Source organism: Bos mutus, chromosome 11 (genome assembly GCF_027580195.1).
Source record: "Bos mutus isolate GX-2022 chromosome 11, NWIPB_WYAK_1.1, whole genome shotgun sequence".
Classification (NCBI taxonomy): domain Eukaryota; kingdom Metazoa; phylum Chordata; class Mammalia; order Artiodactyla; family Bovidae; genus Bos; species Bos mutus.
The window spans coordinates 57,285,005-57,296,160 of NC_091627.1; the positions used below are offsets into that span (position 1 = coordinate 57,285,005).

At 56.5% G+C, this 11,156-nt stretch overlaps 1 protein-coding gene across 3 annotated transcripts; it reads left to right on the forward strand.

The window, feature by feature from the left end:
- The first annotated feature begins 2,526 nt into the window (after positions 1-2,526).
- Positions 2,527-9,806, forward strand: SH2D6 (SH2 domain containing 6). 3 transcript variants are annotated; one of them, XM_070380141.1, is made up of 16 exons: positions 2,527-2,706; positions 3,090-3,124; positions 3,806-3,876; positions 3,970-4,102; positions 4,680-4,789; positions 5,603-5,663; positions 6,107-6,129; positions 6,523-6,583; positions 6,962-7,040; positions 7,192-7,222; positions 7,355-7,379; positions 7,560-7,637; positions 7,810-7,865; positions 8,124-8,207; positions 8,355-8,513; positions 9,277-9,806. In XM_070380141.1, the coding sequence occupies exons 1-16, from the start codon at positions 2,549-2,551 to the stop codon at positions 9,391-9,393; spliced, it is 1,281 nt and encodes a 426-aa protein (XP_070236242.1). In that variant the 5' UTR covers positions 2,527-2,548; the 3' UTR covers positions 9,394-9,806. The 3 variants fall into 3 exon arrangements, with proteins under 3 accessions (XP_070236242.1, XP_070236243.1, XP_070236244.1); XM_070380142.1 differs by having other exon boundaries at positions 7,837-7,865; XM_070380143.1 differs by lacking the exon at positions 8,124-8,207.
- Positions 9,807-11,156: the final 1,350 nt, after the last annotated feature.

Here is an 11,156-nt window from a genome sequence, read left to right on the forward strand (position 1 = left end):
AAGCTTGCATTGAATCCCACCTCCAACACTTACCAATTGTATGACCTTGGGAAGGTCACTTCATTTCTGATTCTCAGTGCTTTGGACTGAATTTTGTCTCCCTCCAAATTCATATGTCGAAAGCTTAACCCCACATGTGATTGTATTTGGAGACTGGGCCCTTAGGGAGGTAATTAAGGGCAAATGAGAAAATGTTTTTTAAAAAAGGGTAAATGAGATCATAAGGATGGGGCCCCGGTTCAATAAGGCTGGTGTCCTTATTAGAAGAAATCAGAAATTTGTCTCTAGGGACTCCCCTGATGGTCCAGTGGTTAGGACTTTGTCTTCCAATGCAGGGGGTGCAGGTTTGATCCCTGGTCAGGGAGCTAAGATCCCACATGCCTTGCCACCAAAAAACAAAACTTAAAACAGAAACCATATAGTTAAAGCTATGATTTTTCCTGTAGTCATGTACAGATGTGAGAGTTGGTCCATAAAGAAGGCTGAGGGCCAAAGAATTGATGCTTTCTAACTGTGGTGCTGGAGAAAACTCTTGTGAGTTCCTTGGACTGCAAGGAGATCAAAACCAGTCAATCCTAAAGGAAATCAACCCTGAATATTCACTGGAAGGACTGATACTGAGGCTGAAGCTCCAATACTTTGGCCATCGTATGCAAAGAGCCGACTCACTGGAAAGGACCCTGATGCTGGGAAAGATTGAAGATAAAAGGAGAAGGGGGTAGTAAGGATGAGATGGTTACATAGTATCACTGACGCAATGGACATGAATCTGAGCAAACTCTGGGACATAGTGAAGAACAGAGGAGCCTGGTGTGCTACCGTCTACAAGGTTGCAAAGAGTTGGACATGACTTAGTGACTGAACAACAAGGACAAAACAGAAACAATACTGTAACATATCAATAAAGACTTTAAAAATGCTCCACATTAAAAAAAAAAAAAAAACCTTTCTCTCCAGAATTCTCTCTCTGCCTGCATGCACAGAAGAAAGGCCATATGAGGACACAGCAAGAAGCTGACTGTCTGCAAGCCAGCAAGAGAGCTCTAGCCAGAAATCAACCCTGACGCCACCTTGACCTTGGTCTTCTAGCCTCCAAAACAGTGAGGAAATAAACTTCTGTTGTTTCAATCACCCAGCCTGGGGTACTCTCTGATGGCAGCCTGAGCTGACTAATATGCTCATTTTCCTCATCGGCAAAGCAGGGAAACAATTAGGAAGCACACCATGAGGCTATTGTGAGAATCCAGTGAGGAAATGTGTGTGTAATGCCTGCCTGTTCAGCTTGCCTGCAGCACCTCCAGCGCCTGGAATGGTGCCTGGTATATAGTGGACGTTCAATAACTACCTACCAAATGAACACCTACATCCATCAAGAAAGGAATCAGGGACTTCCCTGACCGTCAGTGGTTGAGAATTTGCCTGCCAATGTAGGGGACACAGGTTCAAGCCCTGATCCCACATGCCACGGAGCAGCTAAGCCGGTCTGCCACAACTACTGAGCCTGCTCTCTACAGCTCAAGCCCTGCAACAAGAGAAAGCACTGCAATGAGTAGCTCCCCATCCCTGAAACTAGAGAAAAGCACGCATAGCAAAGACCCAGTGAAGCCAAAAATAAATTAATAAATCAAAAGACAGCAGTCGAACTAAATACAACTACTTGTTTCTGAGCTTTTCAGTAACTTTCATCTCCTTGATCATCGATCAGTAGTCACCAACAAATGACAGCAGGCACAAAAGATGTAAGAAGAGTGTCTGCAGGGATCGTTTCCTGGTTGTTTTTAAAATTTTTATTTATTTATATATTTTTGGCTGTGCTGAGTCTTCGTTACTGTGCAGGTTTTCTCTAGTTGAGGAGAGTTGGGGCTACTCTCTGGTGGCTGTGCACAGGCTTCTCATTGCAGTGGCTTCTCTTGTTGCAGAGCACGGGCTCCAGGGCGCATGAGCTTCATTGTTGCAGCCTGTGGGCTCAGTAGCTGGGGTTCCTGGATTCTAGACCACAGGCTCAATCGATGTGGCTTAGTTGTTCTGCTGCATGTGGGATCTTCCCAGATCAGGGATTGAACCATTGTCTCCTGCACTGGCAGGTGGATTCTTTACCACTGAGCCACCAGGGAAAGCCTATCTCCTGTTTTTAATTGGATCTAATGCCCTGTCTTCTGTCAACTGGGAAAGGGTGTGGGCTGGCTGATCCTGAGTGGAGTCTGAAACTCTAGGAGGAGGGGAACGTTGATCAGGAAACTGGGGGCCCCTGGTCCAGCTTTGTGGGCCAGGGCTTTGAAGAGGGAGTTCTTCCTCCCGTTTTTTTTTTTTTTTTTTTGGGGTGGGGCAGAGGGGCTAGAGATTCAGCTGTGGGAGGTGATGAAAGGGAGGCGAGGGGAAGGTAGGGCTGGGCGTGGCATGGGTGAAGTTGGCCTGGGGTTGGAGCCACAGCAGGTCCTCCTTCCTGGTGCTTGAGAGATGCAAATGATAGGAACAATAGGGCCCCTGTCACCAGGCCATCTGCGGTAGAACCTGGGCTCAGGGGAGGCAGAGCTCCTTCACCCTAGCCATGGTGAGACTTGGTTCTGGGGCAGCCCCTGATATACAGACCTGCCCACCCTGGGGCCCCAGGACTCTGGACACGGAGAGTCATTCTAGATGTACTGATTACCCCTTTACTCCCCTCCCTGACCCTTTTCAGGAGAAGCTCAGCTGGAGAAAGGCCAGGTGAGTCCCCGGGCTCCTCTCTTTTCTCTACCCTCCTCTCATTTCCACCTCGCTGCAACTTTCCTGGGTATAGCCATCCTTAGAGTGGTGCTGATTCTGCCCGGTCCTACCACGCCCAGCGAGATCATTCATGTGCCTCCACTGCCCAGGGAACACAAGGGCTCCCCTGCTGCTGGCTTCCCTGGAGCACCAAGTTCTCAAGCTGTGCACCCAGGGGCATGAGCTCTGCCCCCAGACTCTTCCTCCCACTTCCCTGGTCCCAGGCTGCTGTCGCACAACTCCAGGGGGCAGTGCCATGTCTGTGAATGTCCCTGGGCTGTGCGATGTCTGGCTGACACAAACTCAGGGCCCCTTGGGCAGAGCTGACTAGAGTCCAATTGCAGGTCGGGGCCACCGCTTCCACCTCCAAGATGTGCAAGTAAGTGATCACTGCCCCCCCCCCCAGATGTGTAGTGTGTGCGTGTGTGTGCACTCAGTTGTGTCTGACTCTTGGTGACCCCTTGGACTGTAGTCTGGGATGTGCAGGGGTCCCTTCAGAGTCTCCCCTGGGGGTTCTGGATACCTCCTGCTCATTATAGTTCAGCGCTTCTAAGTCACTGGGCCCAGCTCTTTCATCTGTCTGGTTCAGAATTAGAGCTGCATGGGGTGGAGGACTGGCAGGCTTCCCAGGTGGCGCTAGTAGTAAAGAACCTGCCTGCCAATGCTGGAGCCGGAAGAGGCACGGGTTTCATTGCTGGGTCGGGAAGATCTCCTGGAGAGGAGGGCATGGCAGCTCACTCCAGTATTCTTACCATGGACAGAAGAGCCTGGTGGGTTACAGTCCTTGGGGGTCGCAAGGAGTCAGACATAACTGAAGTGACTTAGCACGCACGCAGTGGAGGACTGACATAGACGGAACAGGCCGTTAGGGCCCCTTATCTCCAAAATGCCTCACTGGTCCTCCTGCAGTGTTAGGAAAGAGCCCATCATGAATGGTTCCTTTGAGGCCTCTGGAAAAGTGCAGATAGTTTATTATATCTGGGAAAGAGAGCAAGTCATTATGTTAGAGAGGGGCTGGGCGGGGAGGAGATGAGGCCAGTCTCACCAGTCTCTTGTTCAGACTCCCAAGCTTGGAGAAAAGATGAACCCTGCCCATCTCCTCTGTCTGTCCCAGGGACCTGGAGACACAGGGTAAGTCCAGCTGCTGAGCCAGAGCTGGTGGGTGGGAGGAGGCAGTGGCTGCCGCCACTGCTCCTGTATCCCTTCTGTCCTTCCTGTGCTCAGCATTCCTTCCTGGAAGCCCCAGAGGAGGAGGAAGAGGAGGAGGATAAATATGAGCTGCCCCCCTGTGAGGCTCTACTCCGCCACCTCACCCCTGCCCACCTTTCTGGCACTGAGGAGGACTCTTTGTACTTGGGTGAGGGCTGGGAAGTTCAGGCAGAGAGGTGGGGATCAGGCAGAACAGGAGGGTCCCCACAAGGGGAGAGGGCCCAGGTTTTGCTTCGTCCCCTTCTGTTTGGCCTGGGACAGCGAGGGGAGGTCTCAGCTGGCAGTCACTGAGGCCTCTTGGTTGGGCAGAGAGGGACAGAGGAAGGGAGGGAGGAGGGGAAAGGGAGGATAAGTGGGAAGGGGTGACGAGCCTGGAGGGGCCGTGTAACCACGGCAACAGCAGGCAAGCAGGATGCCTGCCAGGGTCCCTGGGGCCTGGAGAACCCCCTCCGAGATCCATGTACAACTTGGAGCAAGGGTAGGGATGCCAGGAGAGTCCCAGTCGCTGCTGGCATCCCACCCCCACAGCTCCCAGCTTGGCCAGGTGGGGGCAGGGAAGCTGGCCGCCTCCAGTTGCCATGGTGACGGGGCAGTCGGGAAGCCAGAGAGCAAGGGAGGGGAGGGAGGGAGGGAGAAGGGAATACAGACTGGGTGAGGGGGCCAGAGGAAAACAGGAACCTATGTGGGAGGAGCCCACAGAGTCACAATGTTGGAGTGTTTTCCAGATCACTCTGCTCCCCTGGGCCCTCCCACATCACCACTGCCACCACCACAGCCCCAGCCGGAGATGGTACACAGCCTCCCTGCCCGCCCCACCCCAGCGCACCATTTTCCAGTGAGTAAATCTAAGAGGCATCCCATATGCAAAATTCCCCCACATCTGCATTCATGAGGCCCCTGAAAAATTAGCTGCGTCGGAAGCCAGAGCCCTGTTGAGAGTGGCTCCTCCCACCTGCCTGGTCTGGTCCTTGCACCCTCCCCATCAGCATCACCTAAGACTCAGCCTTTTCGCCTGGGCCAAGAGTGGGGAGTGGGGGTGGGTGGGTGCATTGAAGCTCCCCTACCTCTTGAAGCTGAGAGCTTCTCAGGACCCTCCCTGCCTGTGGAGTGAAGAAAGCCCTCGCTCAGCTGCCAGTCACTGCCAGCTGTCATCCCTCCATGATCCCGGGTGTGGGCTTTGAGAGCTGCCACTTTCATCCTATATTGTATGGGAATAAAAAGAAAAAGAGGCTCACAACAAAGAAAGAGCCACAGAACAGAGGTAAAGAGGAGAGCTGCCTCCTTTGCACATTAATGCTTGTGTTGTAGTTTTTGGGGGGCAGGGGCTTTCCTGGTAGCTCCATCGGTAAAGAATCTGCCTTTCAATGCAGGAGACCTGGGTTCAGTTCCTGGGTTGGGAAGATCCCCTGGAGGAGGGCATAGCACTCCATGCCACTCCATGGCACTCCAGTATTCTTGCCTGGAGAATTCCATGGACAGAGGAGCCTGGTGGGCCAGTCCATGGCGTCACAAGAGTTGGGTTTGTTTTTTTTTTAAAGCTGCACAGATATACACAGTCCTTCTGCATCCCACCCTGCTAGTCTTGCCCTCCTCATGCTGCTGCTCCCTGACCCCCGTTCTCCCTCCTGCCACTGCATTGTGCCCACAGCCCAAGGCAGCGCCGAGCCCACTGGAGGCCCTGAAGCAGAGCTGGCCCTTTGGAAGGCAAGGTAATAGGGATGTCCAGTCTCATTCCGAGGCCCACCCATTCCCTGCCCTGAGAAGGGGAATCCTGGCTCCCATGAGATTGGGGAGCTGGCCTCACACTGGTCTCATGCTTTGCCCAGTCGCTGCATCCCCCGAGTTGTTCCTCATGTTTACCTGCTGATCCCCCTAGGGCAGGCAGTTTGGGAGGAGGCTGAGGCCCTCACTCAGAGTCCCTGGCTCCTCGGCCCCTTGGGCACCTGCTGAGGTCTCTGGGTCAGGTGAGGGGCACCCTGGGGTATGAAGTAAGGCAGTTAGGGGTGAGGAGGGCTTTCTCCTGGGACTTCAAAGCTGGCTCTGAGGATCCCCTCAGAGAAGCTCCAAGGAAGCTCTGCTTTTCCAGCCTAAGTTTCACTAATTCCTTTCTCCTTGCTGCTCCTGACTGGTGGGTCTCTCCTTTTCCTACCAGAGCTGGGTGAACCGGCCCGAGCGGTGAGTGGCCCCTCACTCTAGGACTGGCTAGGAAGTTGGTGGTGGTGGTGGGGTGGGGTGGGAGCGCCAGGAAATACCCCTAAAACCAGGGGAAGAGGCCTGGAGCAGGATCCTTCCCCTTTGGCCAGAGGCTCTAGCAGGGCGTCAGCCAGTGTCCCAGGAGGTGTCTGCCCAGAGTTCCTCCTGGACTCTCAGGCTCTCTGAGCCCAGGATGGGAAGCAGGTGCTCATGGGTGCCCTCTTCTGGGCAAAGGAGCACTTTTAGTCATTCCATTTCCACCTAGGATGGGGGGGTGGGGGGGTTGAGGTACCAATAGCTCCCCCAAATGATGGCTTCGTCCTCCTTCCCACTCACTGCTCAAACCCTGGGTACCACACTCCCTCCTTATCTTAGGTGCCAGGCCCTTCGAAGGAGCCCGATGAGGACATCTATGTGGAGTGTGAGGCCAGTCCAGGTGAATCCCTCTCTCCACCCCGCCCCGCCCTGCCCTGAGGTCCTCGGCTGCCCACCAGCAGCACAGCACAGTCTTCTGGCTCCACTGTCTGCCCCATCCTCTCTCAGTACCCCACCAACACATATCTGCCTTCAGACACACACACACAGATGCCTCTGGTCTAGAGTGACCCACACTGTTCCTGCCGCGGAGGGAACCCCTTTAGAGCAGGGGCTGTGGGGGCTTCCCAGCTGTTGTGGCCAGGACAGCGCTCTGCCTGGTTGGACAGACTCCCCAAAGGTCAAGCTGCAGAGAAGCAGAGAAGACTCTGCAACTGCCCCCTAGCCCCGGCCCAGGCTCCTGGAGCTCCCTGCTTGATGCTCAGCCCTGCTGTTTTAGTCCCAGCCTTTACTCAGACTCTGAGTTCCCCAGTCCTGACGGCCCCAGTCCCTCTACCAAGGATATCCATGGGGCCCAGGTGAGTGCCCCAAGTTTGTGTGTGTGGGGGGGGTGGAATGGCCAGCCCAGGCTTCCCCAGCCTTGACCCTGAGATCTCTGGGGTCACTGAACCTTTTCTTTTGAAGGAGGTAAAGGCCCTGAACCCTTGTTTCCCAATTTGCTCCCCACAGGCCCACCATAACCCCCCAAGAAGCTCAGAATGTAAGAGGCTGGGGTTGGGGTAGAGCTGGGGGTGGGGGTGCGGAGGTGAGCTGGGAGTGAGGGGGAAAGGGAGGCTCAGAGTGGGACTTCCCGCCCAAAGAAGCAGGCCTGACTCAACATCCTGTGTCCTAGGGAGCATCAAAGGCCACCTCTGAAGGTGAGTATGAGCACTACCAGCATGGATCCATGCACTCACGTGGGGCCCTCCCTAGCCACAGCCCTGCAGGCCACAGACTGTCTCCCAGCCCGCCTGCACCCTGCTTGGTTGAGGGGGTCCCTGCAGCTCTGACTCCAGCTGAGAGCAGGTCTGAGAGGACCCGCCCTGGGCACTTTCCAGGGTCTGCACCAAATCGGGAAGCTCCCAGTCTGTACCTTAACATCACTCCTCAGTTGGAGGTCACGCGTGGCCTGGCCGGTGGGTCTTACCGGGACCCCTAGGAGGGGAGGGGTGAAGCACTGGGTGTCCACTTTGGCCTTGAAGCCTTTGCACACCTCCTGGGACCTCCCCCGCCCTCGCAGCTGGGCCCAAAGCCTCCCAGGTCTAATCCCTGGCCAGCCCCAGGGCTATAATCTGCTTCTTCCGGCAGAAAGGAGAACCTCTCTTTCTTCTGTAGCTGCCACCCAGAACACCTCAGGTGCCCAGGTGAGGAGGGGCTGCAAGTGAGCTGGGGGGCAGAGGGGAGGCCCTCAGGAACAGAGCCCAGGTCCACACCCAGGAGCCCTTTTGGGCTGGATGTGTGTACGCGGCTCTAGACAGGACACGTTTTGTTGAGCTTGCGTGGACTCAGCCTGGGGAAGACCGACAGGAACACAAATAACTGCAAGCCGCCGGGGTGTTCTCTGCTCCCCATTCCCGATCTGGTGCCCTGGCATATCACTGATCTGCTGGGTGTGTGTACAGGAAGGCAATCTGCTGGGTCAGCCTTGGTACTCAGGGAACTGTGACCGCCATGCTGCTGAGAGCGCCCTGCTCCGATGCCAGAAGGTGGGCCACCCACTGCAGACCCCCAGGGCCTTCTCAGAAACCCCTTCTGCTCAGGGGCTGTGGCTGGCAGGTGGGAGCAGCTGGGCAGGGATTGGAGTCAGGGCTGCAGCTGGAAATGTGAGGCTAATGGATGGGCGCCCTCCCCAGGATGGAGCATATACCGTGCGCCCCAGCTCAGGCCCTCGCGGCACCCAGCCCTTCACCCTGGCAGTACTTCTCCACGGCCGAGTCTTCAACATTCCCATCAGGCGGCTGGCTGATGGGCGCCACTATGCCCTGGGCCGTGAGGGCAGGAACCATGAGGAGGTGGGTGCTGAAGTGGTGAAGCTCAGCAGAGCAGCCCCTGGGCCCAGCTGGGAGCATTTCCCTGGGGAAAACCACATTTTGTCTTTTTCTGGAGTGGGTGATCAGTCATTTCAGTTCAGTCACTCAGTTGTGTCTGACTCTTTGCAACCCCATGGACAGCAGCATGCTAGGCTTTCCTGTCCATCACCAACTCCCTGAGCTGCTCAAACTCATGTCCATTGAGTTGGTGATACCATCCAACCATCTCATCCTCTCCAAGGGTGATCAATATCCTTGGCCACAAGTCTGAACTCTTTCCCAAAAGCCTGCACTTTGAGAAGAGGCCCACTCTACTCTGGAGGAGTTACCCACTCCTGCAAGGCCCAGCCTGCCTGGAGCCCAGGTTGGGGCATTTGTACCTGTATGAACCCAGCTGGGAAGACGGCAGGGCCTGGGTAGTCCAGATTTTTGTCTGTACCAAGAACTCAGCTTTGCACCCAGCATTTGCTAGGCTGCAAACCAGAGACAGTCACTCCTCAGGTCCCCATACCAGAGGTCCCGGGCAGGGGCCCCAGAGTTGTTTGGGGGAAATGCACACTGGTGCCATCAGACAGAAGGCCTGGAATGGGGCAGCAGGATGCAGTGGAGCTTCATGGGGCAACAGGAAGGAAAATACGTAGAAAAATGTCCAAAACGCCCTTGCCAGAGCCCCCCAGCTCCCTCAGGAAGTTTCTCCTGGCACAGGGCTCAAGGGCCTCACCGATGCCCTCCCGTCCCTGTGCAGCTCTTCTCCTCCGTGGCCGCCATGGTCCAGCACTACATGCAGCACCCCCTACCGCTCCTGGACAGGCAGAGCGGCAGCCGGCAGCTCACCTGCCTGCTCTTCCCCACCAAGCCCTGATGCCACAGCACATGTGCAGCCTCACCTCTGGCCCCATATTTTGCCCCGTGGGCTGTCTCCCTCTTCTCTTCCAGTTTGCCACCCCAGATTCCCCCATCCTTTGTCCCAGTCCCTCCAGGCCCCTGGGAAGGATGGCCCAGAGACAGAAAGTGCCCCCAAGTCCCTACTCCATTCTCACCCAAAGCCTGACATTGCTACTCCCTGCTCCCTCTCCACTGGGAAGCAGGGGACAGGCAGGGCCCCCATTCCTGGCCCCCAGGCATGCCTCCCAAGCTGCTCTGAATGAAGCTCTTCTGGGGGAAGCTGAACCTCACAGGTTAGAGTCTGGGCAGTCCTGCTTGAACACAAGGAGAATCCACCCGCATGTTGTAGGAGGTTTAACAGGGAGCTGGCCTCTGGGAGAGACTTGGTGGCCCTGCACATAGTTTTGCTTTCAATAAATATTTGTTGAATGAATTCTTGAATTCTGTTGAGCGAAGCAGAGACAGCCTCCTCCGTGAGGCGCCGAGGTTCTCAAGTGTCCCAGGGCACAGCCTGGGCCTGGGAGTGCTAGAGCAGTGGTGGCCAGGCCAGGACAGAAGGGCCGGCCCCTTTTCTGCCCTTTGGCTGGGGTTTTGGCCCTTAGATGGTCTGTGGCGGCCGCCCTGGGTGGGCTGAGTTTTGTTTCTTTTTGTTTGCGGGAGTCAGGGTAGGGGCAGGAGAAAGGCTCGGTGCTGCTCAGCCACCCCATGAAATGAGCTCAGTACTTGCCCACCACCCATTTACCGCCTAGCATTCCATCTGGGAGGGATGCGCCCGATTTTGAGCGCTGGGTGTTGTCTGGGGTGGGGCGGACCCCAGGAAACATCTGGGTAAGAACCGGGCCAGGCTGCCATGGACGGATCCACGCGTTGTTCAGAGAAGACAAGAGGCCATCGGAGCTGAGCTGCCCACAGGCACGCCCCCGGGAGGGAGGCTCCAGGGATGCGGGCTCCGAGATAAGCCGGCGGCCTGCGGGCGGGCGGGAGAGCGGAGAAGGGCGGCCCCGCGCGGGCTGGGCCGAGGGGCGGGCAAGTCCCCGGGCCCTGGCGCTGCGCCCGGAACACCCCGTGCCGGAAGCGCATGTGACCGTGACTCCGCACAAGCCGCGAAACAAAAGGCGGCTCAGCAGTCTCCAGCGGCGCTCGGGCTGGCACGGAGGGTTCGGACCCGTGCTCCTAGCCGTAGCCTGAGCTCTGCGCCCACCGACTCTGCCCGCACCCAACCCCAAGGCTGGGGCTCCGGGGCGGGAGCCAGGGGGAGGTGGTGAAGGAGGGCGCGGGTGAAATGCAAACACGAGGCTGGGTGGGCGCTACGGAGGTCCAGGCTAGGCGTCCAGGAAAGCGTTGTTGGCTTCACCACAGCTGGCTCTGGCAAGTTTCCCCTCCCAACTTTAATTCCTGTAACGGAGGTGAAGATAATCCTCCCTACCAGTTACCCTATGGTTGGGGGGCTTGCGTGAGGTGGACCATGTGGAAGATGAGGACCGTGCAGGGCCTAATGGGCTGCACTCTGACCCTTCTTTCCCCTCAAAAACACGCGTGTGAATTTGGGTCAGTCAACTGCCACTTCCAGTGTTCACTACAGCACGGATGTAATTTCCGCCCAGGGCACCAGGAGGAGGAGCAGGATGGGCAGACGGCGCAGGCCGAGGTGGGGGTGAATGCTGCTGCCCATCCATGTGGAGAGGGGACTAGCAGCTGGGCTCTAGTAGAGCAGGGGGATAATAGTGAAACCTTTTACAA